The 19,362-nt window shown below is 39.4% G+C and overlaps 1 protein-coding gene and 1 long non-coding RNA gene across 3 annotated transcripts; one reads left to right on the top strand and one right to left on the bottom strand.

The window, feature by feature from the left end:
- Positions 1-15: 15 nt before the first annotated feature.
- Positions 16-4,755, bottom strand: LOC131348552 (uncharacterized). 2 transcript variants are annotated; one of them, XR_009203948.1, is made up of 4 exons: positions 4,536-4,755; positions 2,937-3,038; positions 1,526-1,662; positions 16-143 (listed from the first exon to the last, which is right to left on the bottom strand). It is a non-coding gene; the product is annotated as an uncharacterized LOC131348552 (long non-coding RNA). The 2 variants fall into 2 exon arrangements; XR_009203947.1 differs by lacking the exon at positions 2,937-3,038.
- ca4a (carbonic anhydrase IV a) lies at positions 3,832-18,933 on the top strand. Its single transcript, XM_058383624.1, has 8 exons — positions 3,832-4,155; positions 10,343-10,390; positions 10,518-10,682; positions 13,265-13,410; positions 14,495-14,587; positions 14,872-14,938; positions 15,924-16,087; positions 16,237-18,933. Exons 1-8 carry the CDS (start codon positions 4,092-4,094, stop codon positions 16,414-16,416), a joined length of 927 nt encoding a protein of 308 aa, XP_058239607.1. The 5' UTR covers positions 3,832-4,091; the 3' UTR covers positions 16,417-18,933.
- The last annotated feature ends 429 nt before the right edge of the window (positions 18,934-19,362 follow it).

Here is a 19,362-nt window from a genome sequence, read left to right as displayed (position 1 = left end):
ACACATAGATGATTCATCTGTTATGGGAGTTTTTAATGTTTTTATTTTTTGTTCAGGAAAGGAAAAAAAGTAGTTTGCGGACTGTTTATTTGTCATTTCTGACTTTTTCTGTTCATATTGTTGAATTTTGTTGATCTCTTGTCCTGTAAATCAAAATTAGATATAATTATTTTCAAATACTACCAGATTAAAAACAACTAAACATACTTTCATAAGTTCCTAAGTACTTTTAATACCATCAACATTTCATTCCTTTTGTAGACATGCATTTCTTCAGTGGTATAACTGATTTATTAAAAGAAAAGTCATGACATTGTAGACACCAGCTTTGTGTTTGGTGGCTTTGTTTGGAAAAAAAATAACCCTTTTCAATAAATGTTTTACGCATGCAAGTAAAAGCCCTTGGGTGTTTATTGACTTTTTATGTGCAAGAAAATCTCATGCACTTGTGTTGAGGTTCTCTCAGCGTTAGTGGTGAAATGGCCAGAAATGGCCAAAACAAAGACAAAACTAGGGATTGACCAATCAGGTCTGATCAACTTTAAGTGTCTAAACGAGGGCTGACAAAAGTGAGTTGTACAGGGATTTGATTCGTGTTGTCCTTCTTATAACACATTCACACCCTAGGAGTCTGACATCCTGATGTAGTTCCCACAGTATCCCAGTAGATGTCAGCAAGCCTACATTAAAGTGCTTCACACTCCTGAGCTATGATCTGTAGGCTACTGGGTGACAGTTCCCACAGGATCACACCAACATTTAACCTTTCGAATCACCTTTACTAGACACTGCTGCAGTAGATAGGAACCCTAGATACATAAACACAGTGTAGTGATACTCTATGCTAGTGATCCTATTAATACATTTACATTTCTGGCATTTGGCAGACGCTCTTATCCAGAGCGATGTACAAAAGTTTCTATCAATGAATACATTAACACTGGTTCAGTAGGTCACAGACTTAGTATAGTAGTACAATACTATATAACACTACAGCCACAGTGCAGATATTAAAGTATTTGTGAGTAAGTGTAACTGCTAGAACTGGATTAATATATATATATATATGTTTAGTGAGTTTGAGTTTCACCTGAGAAAGTGAACTTAACTTATTTAAGCCTCAGCACTGGACTGCCATTTATGTGCAACAGTGAAATTCAATTATATTTTGCTATTCCTTTTTTGGTATTTTATTATTTCGTATTTAGATTATTGATACAAAACAGACAATGAGCATGAGCTAGTTCGGAAAAATCAACTTCACTGGACGTATTCTCTGTTTCATTTATTGTGTATTTAAAGCAGAGAGCATTAAGGACTGATATCTGATAGCAAAATCAATACTCACTATAAAAACCACACTAATGAGACATTAGACAGTTAATCAAAGACATTAGACACTGGTAGGAGCCCTGTGCTGAGAAGAAGGGCAGTGACTGTATTTATTGTGGATAGTAATAAAGACTAAATAAATCCCAGCATTTTATTTGATTAGAGTGACTGATTGGGACACAGGAAACCCCACCTCAGTTTTGTTGATGTGCTGATTGGCATGGGATTTCCTTTTGTCAAATGTTTTTGATCTTTTGTCATTTTCTCCTTTTGCTGACATTTCCAGATAGGTCTCGGTAACTTTTACACTGGTATAGTTAGACCAAAAATCTGAAATGATAAAAAAAAGAAAGAAAAAGAAACATACATTATATCACTATATTGCCAAAAAGTTTTGGGACACCCCTCCAAATCATTGAATTCAGGTTTTGTTTTTCAGGGAGGTCTCGGCCCCTTAGTTCCAGTGAAAGGAACTCTTAATGCTTCAGCATACCAAGACATTTTGGACAATTTCATGCTCCCAACTTTGTGGGAACAGTTTGGGGATGACCCCTTCCTGTTCCAACATGACTGCACACCAGTGTACAAAGCAAGGTCCATAAAGACATGGATGAGTGAGTTTGGTGTGGAGGAACTTCACAGAGTCCTGACCTCAACCTGATAGAACACCTTTGAGATGAATTAGAGTGGAGACTGTGAGCCAGACCTTCTCGTCCAACATCAGTGCCTGACCTCACAAATGCACTTCTAGACGAAATGGTCAAAAATTCCCATAAACACACTCCTACGCCTTTTGGAAAGCCTTCCCAGAAGAGTTGATGCTGTTATAGCTGCAAAGGGCGGGCCGACTCCATATTACAGACGTGTGCATGTAAAGGCAGATGTCCCAGTTTAAGCCTGGCTCGCAGTCTCCGCTCTAATTCATCCCAAAGATGAGGTTGAGGTTAGGACTCTGTGCAGGTCAGTCAAGTTCCTCCACACCAAACTCCCTCATCCATGAACCTTGCTTTGTGCACTGGTGTGCAGTCATGTTCGAACAGGAAGGGGTCATCCCCAAACTGTTCCCACAAAGTTGGGAGCATGAAATTGTCCAAAACATCTTGGTGTCCTGAAGCATTAAGAGTTCCTTTCACAGGAACTAAGGGGCAGAGACCAACCCCTGATAGATTGGAGGGGTGTTCTAAAACTTTTGGCAATATAGTGTGTATTATATATGCTCGTGTGATTTTGTGAATTAGTAGCTTGGTTTGGAATTTGTGAATCTTAAAACTAAACTTTCTTTTTTGAGCCAAACTAATTATACTGTTTCGCTGAAAGGCTGTGTGCAATGAGCCTGTCAAATAAAGCTAAACGCAACAAGTTATTATTAGATAAACAGTAGCTGAGGGAAGAGAATCAGACGGGCGGAAATGACACTGGCTCTTAATTTCCTTGTGGGTCATTCAGCTTTAATTATCAAAACATTTGTCTGATATGAGAGAGATAGAGTGAGGAATTTAATATGAATGATGTTTTATTCCAGGTTGTTATAGTGTATGAGTGTGTGTGTGTATGAAAGTATACAGTTAGCTCAAGGCTCTGGATTGTTGATCAGAAGATCCCACCATTCAAGCTGCCACAGTTGGACAGTCAAGCAAAGCCCTCAGCCCCATTCCTGCTCCAGGGGTGCTGCATCATGGCTGACCCTGCGCTCTGACCCCAACCCTCTAAGGATGGGATATGTGAGTAAAAGAATTTCACTGTGCAGTATTGTATATGTGACAGATAAACACAACCTCACAATACACCTAATTCCGTATTCTTTATTCCTCATAACCGGCATGCACACCAAGCGTGAACTCATGACCACACTTGAAGATGAAGGTCATTATCATGTCATCTTTTCATTCAAATTAAATAAACAGAATACAGTTCTGTGATGCAGGAAAGCTAGTGGAAAATATTTAGTCTATGTCTTCCTTAATGCTTTTTCACTTTTTCTGGGTCAGCAACTTTAGTGCAGATGTCGGGTACAAAACTATAATTTTAATTAGCAAGACACAAGTTTCTGCTCAGTGGACAGGCTGGACTGTTAGACTGTATAGTTGGATGAATCGGTAGCACGTGCGCAGATGAGTGTGTGAGATTAGCTATACTGTTAATTCATCTTTGTTGCATGTTGGCTATTTGATGCATGCATTAGATTGAAAAATATATACAGAAGTGCTGGTAGGCGGGGCGCAATGTGTAATTGGAAATTAATAGATTTTTGATGTACCTTAACGCAATAATGCAGTGTAATCGGAGCGCACGAGAAGGCATTGTGAGTGTGTGTGTGTGTGTGTGTGTCTTGACGCGCTCCAGTGAAGCATCACACTGTGCAGGTGCAAATTCCCACACAGGTCGCGCGCGCGTGTCTCCGGTGACCCTCAGCTACCTGTAGGGGTCCGTTAACCGAAACCACCTTCATTTTATTCTTCACCTTTATTCCATCACAGAGCGCGCGCGCTCGCACGCACGCACGCACGCACCCACACACACGCACAGCAGAATGTGAGGAACGTGCGTGATATAAGCGCATCGATCAGCAGTCATGCTCTCCGCCTGCGTGTTTATTGGGGGGAGGTGTCACCGGAAACGCACTAAAGGCTAATAAATAAGCGCGACACTCCTGAAAGCCGATCACTATCAAAAAGAAAAGAGGAGAAAAACAACAACAACAACAACAACAAAACATTAAAGATCCCATTGTGTGTTGGTTCGGCTGCTGAAGCTCCACAATGCGCGCGCACATTTCGCGTCTTCTCCTTATCGCATCGGTTTGGAGCATGTGCACCGGTGCAGGTGAGTCTATTCTTTATCCGGGATTAATTCAGTCTGATGGCTTTTTAGATCAGATTAAGTTTGTATTTATTTCAAGGTGCATTGAAAACAAACCGTTTAGCTACAAATATTTGTTCTATTATTATTATTATTATTATTATTATAGCAAATATTTTCTCACAGATGTAGATTAAGTAATCGCTGGCGCTTATTGTTATCTCTATTACGTAGACAAACTGGAAAGACACCGGGCTCATTAACTGGTTTTAATCTCGCGCACACTGGGATACAAAAGCGCACTAAGATTTCTCCATTTCCATTGCTATCCTTGGGATTAGAATAGGTTTAACTCTTAAATATTCTTATAACGTTCTTACGAGCGCGTAAAAGCTCGGACACACCTGCCACGGTCCATCTGGAAACATCCCGTTCCATCATCCTCCTTCATATTCTCTCATCAGTCATCGATCACAACCTCTTCATCCTCCATGACACGGACATAAGCGCGTTATAAGCTCTGAGAGAAAGTTAGAAAGTGTAGCAGAAAAAGCGGGACATGTCGCCGCATTGCGCAGCTGGTGTGACCGCCGAGCCTCTCCTGCTGCACCTGCGCGCGCTGTCTCACCCCAAACTCTGCCGTGGAAAGCCAAAAGGTCCATAAATTCATCCAAAATTCGAATTTACCAAGCGTATATAAAATATTTTATAGCAGTAAAAAAATAAACGTAGGTGCTTTCGGTGTGAGAGAAAAGGTCAGGTATTTAAAAAATAATTAATTTAATATTTTTAAGAGCATTATTAGTGGCTGATTGTGTTCTGTACTATAAACATCACTAAAAATCTGACATGCCTACACTCTCAAAACCTGCATTTTGCGTGCCAAGATCCAAATGTTTATGGACACCTGACCATCACACACACCCATATGTCCTTTTTTAATATCGCACACATGATTTACTGTTACTCCACTCTACTGGGAAGAATTTCCACTACATTTTGGAGTGTGTCTCTGAGGAATTACCCACTGAGTCACTAAGCTCACAATTAGTGAGCTTATGGCACTGATGTTGATTGAGGACTCAAAGTGAAAGCCACTTAAGTTCTTCCACTCCGACTTTGGCAAACCGTGTCTTCATCAAACTCGCTTTGTGCACAGGAGCATTGTCATGATGGAACTGGATCTTTGTTCTAGTGAAGGAAACTGTAAGACTACAGCATACAGGCTACAAGACCGCCTATAAGATTGAGTGCTTCTAAGTTTATGGCATTAGTTTGAACCATATATAGGTGTGACGGTCAGTTGTCCAGGAATTTTGGCCATATAGTGTATATACTGATGGTATCTAGTTTATTTTGGCAGTTTATATAGATAGATAGATAGATAGATAGATAGATAGATAGATAGATAGATAGATAGATAGATAGATAGATAGATTTAGATACTAAATGCTAAATAATTTGGCACCTTTAATTGTTATAGTATTGAAGCTACTCAGATAATTGGACACATAAAATCATCTTCACTTTAGATGAATTTATGTCTCTAATTGCATGTTTTTGTAATACTTTTATGTTTCCAGATGCTTTTATGTTTACTTGCTCATGTCAATCGTGCTTGATGCGCAGTTTGCACCCCTGCTCGAGCTATACACATCAACCGTTTATGGACCATTTGGCTTTCTATAAAGCGAGCTCCGAGCTTTACGCAGACTGAACAGCGCGGCTTGCTTGGCCCGGACGCGTACAAGCGCCACATCCGCGAATTGAGCATCCAATATTTATAGCGCCGTGACCACGGGTTTCCGAAGTGTAACGAAAAACGGCGCAGACACCGGGGCTGTGCGTCAGACGAATCAGGGATGATCTGTGTCCTTAGCAAGCAAGCGAAATGCTGAGCTCAATTCTGTGTCATTTTGTGGTGGCATGTTACAACAGCAGGTGAGGTAGCAGGCGCGTCTCGCGCGTTGCTCGTTGCGCACGGTGCGTCTGATCAGGTGACGTGATGATGTAGTGAAAGCGCCGGAGCGACGTTCACGTGCTCGAAGGTTCCTCTGATGTGACGTTATCTGAGCTCATTGAGTTAAGGTACACTGCGTCCTCTAGGTCCTCGAAGAGACAAAAGGTAGGTGAGGTAAGACGATGTGTACCAGCAAAGGTGTGTACACACTCCTTTAACAGTCCAGACTATACATACCCTTGAGTAGACATTTCTCAGAAAACATGCATCACCCTGTACTTTATTAGAGATTAATCTCAGTGTTCGGTCCAAGCATCACTTCAAATGAAACAGTCAACATGCACATTCCTCGTGTTCCATATACAGTAAGAAGAAAACTAGATGCATCGTTCAAGCTTTGAATCTCTGTCATGATGAACAGAGAGATTTTCTGTCATGTACCGAGAAAAGCAATTCATGCAGGAAACTGAGGTGGAACATTTTTATTGTTTTTGCAATAGATTGAAGTAGTTCAAGTTCAGGTTTATCATTGATTAGAATGATCTACACGTTTATGATGAAAGAAAGTGATAGAGGACGATTAGAGCGTGAGTGCAATACGGGAAAGCAGTTGGGCAAGTGCAGAATGACAAGTATAACTGTAAGCATGTTGTAAAAGTGTAGTAATGATAATAAACTGGAGATGTTTAGTGTCGTACAGCGGAAAGTGATTACTGCGAAAGACGATTCTGAAGATAAGGAGACATTTTGTCAGTGAAGTATTATATCTACCATTTGGTTGCTTTTTTACCTCAAGGGCCACTGATGTGAGCTTTCTTGGTTCTCAGAGTTTATTAACTGAGACATTTTTCCTCTAATTGGTAATGCAGATATTGACAATTCAGCTATACCAGTAAAACCACTATCCAAAGTGACTTACGTTTATCTAAAAATACAACTGAGGTCTAACAGCAGCAGCTTGGTGGACCTGGGATTTGAACTCACAACCCAATGAACCATTAGTCCCACACCTTAACCACTGAACTGCTACTTCCTCCCCCACCTGCCTAATGTTGTGTAGGTCTCCCTTTTACCACCAAATCAGCTCTGACACATGGAGACTTGGACAACACTAGACCTCTGAAGGTGTGCTGTGGTATCTGGCACCAAACAGATCTTTTAAATCCTGTAAGTTCTGATGAGGTGAGGTCCATGGATCAGACTTTGTTTGTCCAGCACATCCCACAGCTACTCAATCAGACTGAGATCTGGGGAATTTGGAGGCCAAGCCAACACCTATGACTCCTTCAAACATTCCTGAATAATTTTTGCAGTGTAGCTGTGAGCATTATCCTGCTGAAAGAGGTCATTAAGGTGTGTACTTAATGTTTAGGTAGGTGGTACATGTCAGATTAATATTCACATTAATGCCAGTATGCTACCTCCACCAGCTTGCCTTCTCCCCATAGTGCATCTTGGTGCTATCTTGGTGGCACACACAAACATCCAAAAGATGTTAAAGACAATATGATTCCTCAGACCAGGCCAGCTTCTTCCATTGCTTCATGGTCCAGTTCTGATGCTCACTTGCCCATTATAGCTGATTTCAGTAGAATGAAGGGATCAGCACAGGCACTCTGACAGCTACGCAGCCCAAGACACTGCAAGCTGTGATGCACTGTGTGTTTAAACACCTTCCTATCAACTACGGTAACTCTGTGGGATCGGGACCAGACAGGCAATCTTTCCTTTAAAATGATTTATTAATGAATCATGATTAAAATTCGAACATGTTCAGGGGATAGTTCAAGCTGACCCAAAAGAAATAAATTTAAAAAAATACTTTAATAATACCACTGATGGTCGACGTGCAGAACGTCGCCTTTTATCAGCTCTCTGGAATTTGGTTTATTTTCCTAGACAGCAGGAACCAGCTGCGAGGGCCGCCGTATTGTTGGCCTTTCTTTTGTTCTGCAATGCTCAAAAGATCAAAATGACCACTGATGAGATGCGCGGCTTTCCAGAGGCTCAGTACCGAAAATCTGCTTATTAAATGTTCATTACAGACACAAGATTAACATTGATGCTCCGTATGAACATGATAATAGACTACGAAATGTGACAATTTATTTGCCTAACATGAGCTAATACAAAACAATAATACAAAATTTCATTTGGAATGTCATGCTGTAGCCAGGAACATCTTTAACTAGAGATTTATTTAATCAACATTAGATAAATATGTAAAAAAATATTTTTATTACAGCCATTGAACTTTTCCTCAGACACATTAGGTCCAGTCTGATGTTATTTATAGGCTGTTTGTATTAAACGGATTCATAAACTATAATAACTCAATATATAAAATAATAAAAATACTAAAAGCACAGACCCCCTGCTTCTGCTTTACAGACCCCCCTGTGAGTCCCCAGGCGCCACTTTGAGACTCACTGACTTTAATAATGGGTCAAAATAAAAGCTTAAAAGAAATAATTAGGTCCCTGCGATGAATCCTATCCATGCTGTATTCCACACTGTTTCTGGGAAAGGCTCCAGATCCACTCTGACCGTGAGCAGGATGAAGCTCTTCCCAAGGATGAAGGAATGAACTGTTATGTCTCGTCTCCACAGTGACTCTGACTTTCACAAGGTTCTAGTTCTCAGACTGAATATAAAGCAACCTAAAATGACTGGATTTCCAGTTAATCAGTTTCATTAGAGTTATTTTTCAGCCCAATTATGGGTTAGAATTGCAGTTCTCACTCCCATATTTAGACGTTTTATACAAGTGGTTTGGGCTACATGCTTGCATTTCCCCTTGACAGAAAATGCATGCAAGGTATTTTCAACATCAGTTAAGCATGACATGGTGTGGGAATGATTTACTGCATATTTGCCTTGCTCTTTTGGTGCAAGGGTTGACCAATCAAGGTCGTCTATGAACTCGAAGGGGCGGATAGTGCTTTCCTTCTTGCATGTTGCGCTGCCCTTTGATGTAGGTGTGAAGTGACTGGCTTCATGTGTGTTAGAGGAAGCCTGTGTTAGCCTTTGCCCTTTCTGGATGTTAGCTGTTGTATGATGAGGAGACCTACCTGGTGGGTGGGAATTGGTTAAAACAAACAAAACAGAAATGAAAGCACAATAGCTACTTGGAGTAGTGGTATTGGTGCAGTATTTTCAGTGCAGTATCACTTCGGTTCCTTCCCTATACACAGCTTATACAAGTAAACTGTAACGCTATATATATATATATATATATATGATGTAGGCGATAATGATCAAGCCCTGTTAAAACATGAAGGCTAAACAGACCAACAACACTATCTCTCACGTAGGATAAAGCTGCACTGAGTCTCGGAAACGTTCTAAAGCATCCTGGCTCACATTCTGCCGTTTTGTTTAGTTGTACAGACTGAATTTCAGTGTTGCAATGGAGAATAGCGGCCGGGATTAACTCATTGGTCAGCCAAGTAAGCAGAGAAAGCTAGCCAGCTTAACACACTTGCAAGGATATGACTGGGGGATAAAGTGATCTTAGCTTGTGTTTAGGAGCCTGGGACTGGCAGAGTAGACATGTGTAAATATATGAATATCACACACAAATAGGATCAGTAACTCTGCTGGTGCGTAAGATGTGGAAAATGCTCACGTCTGCTTGAAGTGGCCTACATATCAGTTCCTTTCTAAAGTGCGGGTCAGATGACGTGGTGTGATTAGATTAGCTGGGCAATTCTTTATTTCTTATTTAAGTCAAAAAATGAAACTTGCTTGTTTTTCGATATTATATAATTATTACAGATCTTGACACAGAAGAAAGGGCGGGGGGTGTATGGGGGTGGCTTAATGGTTAGTATACTTGCCGAGGGGGTTGGGGGTTCGATTCCCACATCTGGCTTGTTTTGGCAGAGTTTGCATCTTCTCCCCATGCTTCAGTGATTTTCCATGTCCAAAGACACAAGCCATTGTATCGGCATCTTTAAATGAACTGTAGTGTGTGTGTGTGTAATTGTGCCTTGTGATTGGTTTGCACCTTATCCAGGGTGTCCCTTGCCTTTTGCCCTGAGTCCTCTGGGATTAAAGTGATACAGACAATAGATGGATGGCTGTATTTCTATGAGACAGAAAACAAGAGATATAATTTGAGAACGATATAAGAAAAGCAGGATCAGATAGAGGCACTCTTACCAGCTAGATAACACATTTATACACATCCATGGCAGTGAATGTTTTAGCTGACAATGATCCACATGCTAATATGTCTCTCTCTATCAGGAGATTGGTGTTACCAGTCCCAGGTGACCTGTGATTCACACTGCAAAGGTAAGGTCATCGTTTCTGTGCTGCATAATTGAACGAAGTTCAGATAGAAATAACAGAAGAGTTTATAGAAGACATAATCATGGGAGCAACACTATACGTCATTACGTTTCCACTGTGTTTGCTACAGGACCGGAGTCTTGGCATGAGGTGCATGAAGATTGCATGAAAAATAGACAGTCACCCATTAATATAGTGACCAGGAAAACCAAGCTGGACCACAAGCTCACGCCATTCGCTTTCCAGGGCTATCAACAAGCCTTCAGCAGCACCCTGAAAAACAACGGACACTCTGGTAAGGGGTTAATCAAGCACATAAAGCAGGTTAAAGTCTTTTATGGAAAGGATTTTGAGAAATAGTATAGCAGAAACCGTTGGTGTAAATGGGCTAAACTTCTGTCTTTATAGCGGAAGTTTAAAGAAGATCAGAACAAGGTTACGACATTTTTCACACCACCAGTATCCAGCTTCCACTGATAGAGTGATATTGGAATATTAATGTTGCCATGAAAGTATATAAGCCTCCACATGAGTGTAACAGAGATTGATATTCGCTACACATATTATTCACAGTATGTCAAAATGTTTATTGGATAAGATGGACGAGCTTCCCTAATCTAATCAGGCCTTCTTACTTGTCCTTGATCACTTCACCTCACAGTGTTTATGTCAATAGTTTGCATCCTGCACTCAAACACTGACCAGGCATAACATTATGACCACCTGCCTAATATTGTATTGGTCCCCCTTCTGCTGCCAAAACAGCCCTGACCTGTCGTGCACTGTGTATTCTGACACCTTTCTATCAGAACCAGCATTAACTTCTTCAGTAATTCGATCAACAGTAGCTCGTCTGTTGGATCGGATCACACGGGTCAGCCTTCGCTCCCCACGTGCATCAACGAGCCTTGACCGCCCTGACCCTGTCACCGGTTCACCACTGTTCCTTCCTTGGACCACTTTTGATAGATACTGACCACTGCAGACCAGGAACACCCCATAATTTTCCCATTTTTCCTGCTTCTAAAACATCAACTTTGCGGACAAACAGAGCAGAAGATAAATGGTAGAAATGTTTCATCCTCATTGTGTGATCAGTTAAAAGGTTCTACTGGCAGTGAACCAGAAAGTGTCCCTATAAATAAACTGTACATCTGTTCAAAAGATGATGCACTGGCAGCTCTCCAGGAGAAGGTCAAACCACATGCAGAGTGATGCTGAGCTTGCTGCTGTGTTGTGATATGAGCTTTCTTCCAGATCACTCTCCTACACCTTTCATCTTCTCCATACAATCAGCTCAGGAATAAAAAAAACATCTGTGCTGATGTTCTGGTGGCTTTCAGGCCCTCAACAAGCTTTACATGGTCTGAGAAGATGACTCAGGACCACGTTTTCTGGCCAAAAATCATTGCTTGTGCTCAGAGATGCTTCTGTGAGGTTATTAGAATTTCACCTGATAGGCAAAAGTCTTTACAGAATAAATAAAGCACACAATGACAAATATCCAGTAAATCATTCAACATTTTTCATCTTAAAAATGGAATGCTGTTACATCTATGGATTATTGTGACTGTTAATGTAACTTAATAATTAAGTCCAAAGTTACAAAGTCAGTGAGTGGAAGTCTTGACCCCCAGACCGATCACCAGAATGAAAAGGATTTATCCATTCACAAAGAGTACTGAGTAAAAACCACAAAAATGTCTACATAGTCTTTCATTAAACAACACCCAGGGGAATTATCAGGAGTGCCACTGCAGGAGTGTTTGATTAAGGTTGGATTGACATTCCACAGGAGGGTTTCAGTTTCAGGAGCGAGTGGGAGCTCAGACTGAAATCTGAATTAATCATATATACTATAAATATACAATGATCAGGCATAACATTATAACCACCTGCTTAATATTGTGTTGGTCGCCCTTTTGCTTCCAAAACAGCCCTGACCCAGCATTAACTTCTTCAGCAATTTGAGCAACAGTAGCTCGTCTATGGGCCAGCCTTTGCTCCTCACGTGCATCACAATGAGCCTTGGCCGCCCATGTCCCTGTCTAGCCATCACAATTTGGCCCTTCGTCAAACTCACTCAAATCCTTACGCTTGCCCATTTGTCCTGCTTCTAACATCAACTTTGAGGACAAAATGTTCACTTGCTGCCTAATATATCCCACCGACTAACAGGTGCCATGATGAGGAGATCATCAGTGTTATTCACTTCACCTTCATCTGTCACTGCTCATAATCCTATGCCTGATTGGTGTATTCTATACTATACATTTCGTCATGTAGCTGTAGGTGAAATCAGGTTTCACAGATAATTGTTTTAGTATATCATTGATATAGAATAAGAGAATAAGAATAGATTAGAATGAGACCACTACACTAATATATATATATACGGTATGTATTACTTGCCTCGCAGACAGCCCCAGTGTCTGAGCTTCTGTTATAGAAAATAAAGTATGTAATGTAGTTTGTATGTGAAATAAAAAGTCAGGTAAAAGAAAGACAACAAATATGGTTAGATAATAAAAAATAAGCAATCATTTTAAAACTAATACTAATTTAAAAACAGGTGCTGTGTGAAAATGTAATCTGAATCTGCAAAGACATATCAAGGTCTGCTCCAAAGTTATTATCTCCTTAGATTTGTGAATAAAAATGGCATAACATTCAATCCGCAGGCCACAGCTCACAGCAGGCTCAGTGGGGGTCTGGCTTTAGCACTTTGGAGGATAGTTTGTCCTCTAACTTAGCTGACTGCTGCTGCTGCTGCATAATTTGATTCCAAAAAGCATCCTCGACGTGAGCCGCATTCAAGCTCCGACTCAAAAACATGAGAGGCAATCGGTTTCACTTTTCTGCACTTTTCTTCTGTAGTGAAGGTATCTGTGCCTCATCTGGCCACTGTGAGCGGAGGGAACCTCGGAGCCAAGTACAAAGCCGTGCAGTTTCACTTCCACTGGGGAGACAAAGGAGGCCCCGGGTCTGAACACACTATCGATGGAGAGCAGTACCCCATGGAGGTGACACACACACACACACACACACCTATACTATAAGACATATTGACCTCACAGATTATTAAGATTCTGTCAGAAATCCCAGTTTACATGTATTTTGTAATTTGAACAGAATTTATGCGGGTGTTACCATAACAACCACAACTACTGATCAGCTTTTGTCATGCAATAAGGAAATTGGTAAATGACCAATTTTTTTGAGAGAACAGGGTGAATAAAATAAAATAAAATAAAATAAAATAAAATAAAATAAAATAAAATAAAATAAAATAAAATAAAATAAAATAAAATAAAATTTAATTTAATTTAATTTAATTTAATTTAATTTAATTTAATTTAAATAAAATAAAATAAAATAAAATAAAATAAAATAAAATAAAATAAAATAAAATTTAATATAATTTAATTTTAAAAAATATTTTTTTTAATTTAATTTAATTTAATTTAATTTAATTTAATTTAATTTAATTTAATTTAATTAAAATAAAATAAAATAAAATAAAATAAAATAAAATAAAATAAAATAAAATAAAATAAAATAAATGGCAAGGAATCATTATATACTCCAGTGATGAAATATTTAATTTAGTACAAGCATACAGTTTTTCCCCATGTAGGTGATTACGCTTGGAAATCGGACTCTAATTCACTTGTAGAGGTATCAACAATTATTTTTATCATACATATTATTTTATTTAGAGTGCCATCAATCAATTTATACTAAAGTACATGTGTACCTGAAGGCTATTTATTAAGATTGTTCTAGCAATTTCATTAGTAGCCATTAGGCTACTATGTACTCCACATATCATTACTACAATGTTAAAAAAGTCTTTGTCAATATTAATGATCCTCATTCTCTCTCTCTCTCTCTCTCTCTCTCTCTGTCTCTCTCTCTCTCTGTCTCTCTCCGTCTCTCTCTTTCTCTCTCTCTCTCTGTCTCCCTCTCTCTCACTCTGTCTCTCTCTCTCTCTCTTTGCCTCTCTCCGTCTCTCTCTCTCTCTCTCTCTCTCTGTCTCTGTCTCTCTCATTCTTTCGCTCTCCTTCTCTCTCTCTCTCTCTCTCTCTCTCTCTCTCTCACTCTCAGCTGCATATTGTTCATATGAGGGAAAATTTTAAATCTTTGGAAGAAGCTCTGAAGGACCCAACTGGAGTGGCGGTGCTGGGATACTTTTATGAGGTATCATTGTTATATATTTTTAATAACAGTCACTTTATAATGTTAGCAGTTTTAATTCATTATGGAATCCACCTGATTTTTTGACCACTGGAAAATAAAAGTGGGGTGAATTTCATTTCATTGGTTGTTCAAAGTTGACCGGTTTCCATCTATAGTATCTGAAGTATCATAAAGTATTGCATGATACCTGGCAAGTGCATCGTACAATGAGTTCCTCAATCGCTTAGAGTGTGTGAAAATATTAAAAATCATACTACATGTGTTTTGTTTTTTTTTTATGACAGGAATCAAAGAGTGCGAACAAAAAGTATGATGGACTTATACAAGCTCTGACCAAAGTGGAAAGTGCTAGTGAGTAATATATCTTTATATATTCTGGAAATATGTATGTCAATGTGAATCAGCCATTAATAATGTTAAAGGTTCAGTAGTAGTATCTCATTCTGTTAATTAATATAATGAATTATGCAGTAAATCAATTTACAATGCATTTTGTACACAATATAGGTTAGCCCAAATCCTGATCATAATATAAATGCATAATATAATAATAATTATTATAATGATTTGCAGTATTATCAAAATGAGTTATCTGATATTTATCTAATGAGCAGAATATATAACTTAGATCATTATTAAAGCCTACTTATACATGACTATGCATGTACACTGATCAGGCATAACATTATGACCACCTGCCTAATATTGTGTTGGTCCCGCTTCTGCTGCCAAAACAGCCCTGACCCATCATGCACAGTGTATTCTGGCACCTTTCTATCAGAACCAGCATTAACTTCTTAACAGTAGCTCGTCTGTTGGATCGGATCACACGGGCCAGCCTTCACTCCCCACGTGCATCAGTGAGCCTTGGCCGTCCATGACCCTGTCGCCGGTTCACCACTGTTCCTTCCTTGGACCACTTTTGATAGATACTGACCACTGCAGACCGGGAACACCCCACAAGAGCTGCAGTTTTGGAGATGCTCTGATCCAGTCGTCTAGCCATCAAAATTTGGTCCTTGTCAAACTCGTTCAAATCCTTACACTTGTCCATTTTTCCTGCTTCTAACACATCAACTTTGAGGACAAAATGTTCACTTGCTGCCTAATATATCCCACCCACTAACAGGTGCCATGATGAGATGATCATCAGTGTTATTCACTTCACCTCGCAGTGCTCATAATGTTATGCCTGATCGATGTATGCTTCATTATTTCCTGATGTGTTAATGAGATTTGGCTTGAACAAGTGCTACATATCATCATAATCATAGCACAACATTCCTGTATTTTTATATAAATATACTCTGACTCAGATTGTTTTTTTGGTCTCTAGATTCAAACACAACGATCAGTGGTATCTCCCTGAGCAACCTCATAACCAGTGAGAAGAACATGACCAAGTATTATCGCTATGAAGGCTCTCTGACCACACCTTATTGCACTGAGGCAGTGGTCTGGACTGTGTTTGAAATCCCCATCCCACTGAGCAAAGAGCAGGTGAGATGCTTATATTACAGATACTAATACACACTAGTATGTATATATATATATATATATATATATATATATATATATATATATATATGGAGACATCAAACTACATTGTGAGTTTAACATGCTGTGTGTGTGTGTTTCTCACTACACAGCTCTCAGCATTCTCCTCCTTGAAGTTCCTGGATGGTAAGCCCATGACTAAAACCTTCAGACCAGTGCAGCCGTACAAGGGCCGTACTGTGTACCGCTCTGGCAGCGCTGTAGTCATGCTCAGCTTCAGCCTCTTCCTGGTGTGTGTATGTATAGCTCTGGGCCTTTCTCAGCTCTACTAGAGCATGAGCCAAGCTGCAATCTAACAGCAACATGCACAGAATCGATTAACGCCAAACGGATTGACAGACACTTCTGTACGTGCATATCACAGCGAACACACTTTTGTTTTGGCCTCCGTCTCGGAGGTGAGACTTCATTTCGACGTAGGTGTGTGACATGCTGATATTTTGGATGGCTGATCTGGAAAACAGGACTGTGTTCATTGCTATCAATAGAAACCCAGCTAAGTCCTCTAGAGAGAGACAGGGAGGTTATAAATGCCTGGCCTTTATCTATCTGAGGCACAGCCAAACTGGAGCCTCATGCACATACACACACCGACACACACACAGCATGTGGCCATTCATCTGTCAAAGTAGTGTAAATTGGGTTATTTATAGGTTAGGACTGTACACACACACACACACACGGCTAACGAATGATGAACACCCCATCGGGATGTTCTGAGATTTAGCGGCATTTCTGAACCGAGCAACTTCGCCAATTACACATCGCAGGTCAAATCTGAGGTCATTCTTTACATCCCCTCTCCTCCGAGCTTAAATTACAACACTGACGCAGGCCATAAAGGTGACCGGTCACGTACACGCGGTATAAATAGAGAGGAGCGATGGTTTAAAGTGCACTGTTGCTTATTTTACACTGCATATATATACGTAACATTCTTTGTTTGTGCAAGACTTCCATCTCATTCATCTGTCTTTACTGGTGGAGGCAGCGCGGCAGGGTTTAGCCGCACAAATAAACCGTTTCCTTTTATACTCATGTTCAAAAATTCATAGAATTTCTTGGTGAGTTGAAATATTTACAAGCAACGTTCGGATCCCTGTGGGTTTAGTAATTCTTAGGGTGGCACAAAAGTCTTAAAGTAAACATGCTGTGTTTTCCTCAGGGTCATGGGGCTTTAGCATGTCATATTTTTTAATCTTTTTAGCATTGTTCAAAACAGCAATGGTGTAAATCCTCAGAAACTCTAGATGCCAACACCCAAGATTTCCTCATCGACAGTGCACCAGTATGCAAAGGACACTGGAACAGTTTTTATAGAGCCTATATTTGTTATAGATCTGATCAGCCCAATAACCCGAATTAACCAGAATTAACAGCAAGCCACGTAGACAGCTCAGCCGCTAGCTAACATAGCTAACTTGTGACTGAGTAGCAGGCTATATAATAAAAACACAAGCAATTTGATATATTACTAGTTTATATCAACTGCCGGTTAGCAACAGCAGCTGAATTAGCAAACTCAGCTAAGGTATTGACTCAAATCGGACAAGCCATCACCTCAGAGTTTTCACTGAAGCAGCACAGTCTATATCTCCCACAGGTTTTCTGTCCCCAGTGTGGCGTAGAGTTGCTCTTTCAATTCCACACTGAAGAGATTCTCCTTTTTAGATAGTAGATAGGCACCTCAGCAGTTGTTGTTGTTGTTGTTGTTGTTTTTTTTCAGTGCTATCAGAAATGCCACACTGTGCTGGTGTTAGCTTCTTAAATGAAATCAGATCAGCTAAAAATAACCAAACATGGTGGAAGTCTTACACAAAACATCACAGAGTCAGCCGGTGTCCTGAGAGAGCCTGCAAGTTCTATTAAAACATATGTAATAGAATAATGCAAACGGAGATGTTATTGTCTCTCATAGGTGTCCTTCATACTTCTCAGTAAAATCGCGCATCATTTTAAGACACTTGAAGCTGATCTCCGAATCTTCCTCAGACCTACTGCTACAACACACATATTTAACGGTCTCTCTAGCAGAGTGACGTGGCTGATTTATTTATTTATTACCCCCCCCCCCCCCAATGTCCACATGAGATAGGAGAGGAGAGGATCAAGGTCACATGACCAGAGTTCATGTTCATGTTCATGGCCAGATCTCTGTGGGTCTCCGAAGCCCTGATTATGACTGTACTGTGAATCTATTTGGAGAAAACTAGGATTTGCAGGGGAAAAGGGCGTAGAAGCAGGAATATGATATAAAGACGCACATGATTTTTAAAAAAAATTGTTTTATTTGTACACCTTTAATGTATTTATTTTGGCGTATGTTGGTATGTAGAGCACTGTTCTAATCAGTGATGTTATTTGTACTAATTCCTGCATTTTGTTCCGTATAATCCTATGGACTGTTGTTTCGTGATTTAGTTCATGCCAGATATTGAATGATATTTTCTGTAAACATGTATTTTAAATATATAGTGTGATAATATAAAAACAACCGAGTTCCCAATTCATTAACGAACTACTGAATTGCATTTCATGCACAAATTATTATTATTACTGTTATTATTTTTTAAAAAATATCCAGATTCTATAGACTCTAGATGAAAATGCATGACGTTTTCCTAAATATTACTTATATTAATAAGTAAATGGATTGTCCTTGTGTAGGAATACCATCATGCCTGGAATAAAACAAATTAATATAACAATATTTTTGTGACATGTAAAATGTGATTTCTGCTGTTGCATGATGCAGCTGATTTCTAAAATTAAATAAACAATATTTTGAGGATGCAGATGGAGTCTGGATTTTTATTTATTTATTTTTTATTTTTTTTTATTTTGTGATTTGAAATACCAGAGACATACTGCAAGAGAAATCAGCCTCCTGTTGTATGTTAAATTACAGATATGTGTGATCATCAAGTGATCATTTATCTCCTTAAAGACGGCCTTAAATGTGGAGAAAATGCATGAAAGGGTTAAATGTCCATGCACTCGAATATAAGACAAATTTAACCGTTTAAAAACATGAAAACCACTAACATGTTAGTATTATAATAATATGAAAGAACACTGAATATCTCAATGCAATGGCACTTATGATGAAGAGGTATGATATATTATTATTCAGCGAGTGAAGCGGACACGTTAGAAGCAGAATAAAATGGCCAAATGTTGTGATGTATGTCTCTAAAGGCCAAACAGTGATGATTAGA

This window comes from Hemibagrus wyckioides, linkage group LG28 (assembly GCF_019097595.1).
Source record: "Hemibagrus wyckioides isolate EC202008001 linkage group LG28, SWU_Hwy_1.0, whole genome shotgun sequence".
NCBI classification, from domain to species: Eukaryota; Metazoa; Chordata; class Actinopteri; order Siluriformes; family Bagridae; genus Hemibagrus; species Hemibagrus wyckioides.
This window is presented reverse-complemented; position numbering and strand designations above follow the sequence as displayed.

Excerpts from the sequence above, each read along its gene's own strand:
- ca4a (XM_058383624.1), top strand. The coding sequence starts at position 4,092 with ATGCGCGCGCACATTTCGCGTCTTCTCCTTATCGCATCGGTTTGGAGC. Across the intron at positions 10,391-10,517 it reads CTGTGATTCACACTGCAAAG|GACCGGAGTCTTGGCATGAG; the intron begins GTAAGGTCATCG and ends TGTTTGCTACAG. Across the intron at positions 16,088-16,236 it reads TCCCACTGAGCAAAGAGCAG|CTCTCAGCATTCTCCTCCTT; the intron begins GTGAGATGCTTA and ends CTCACTACACAG.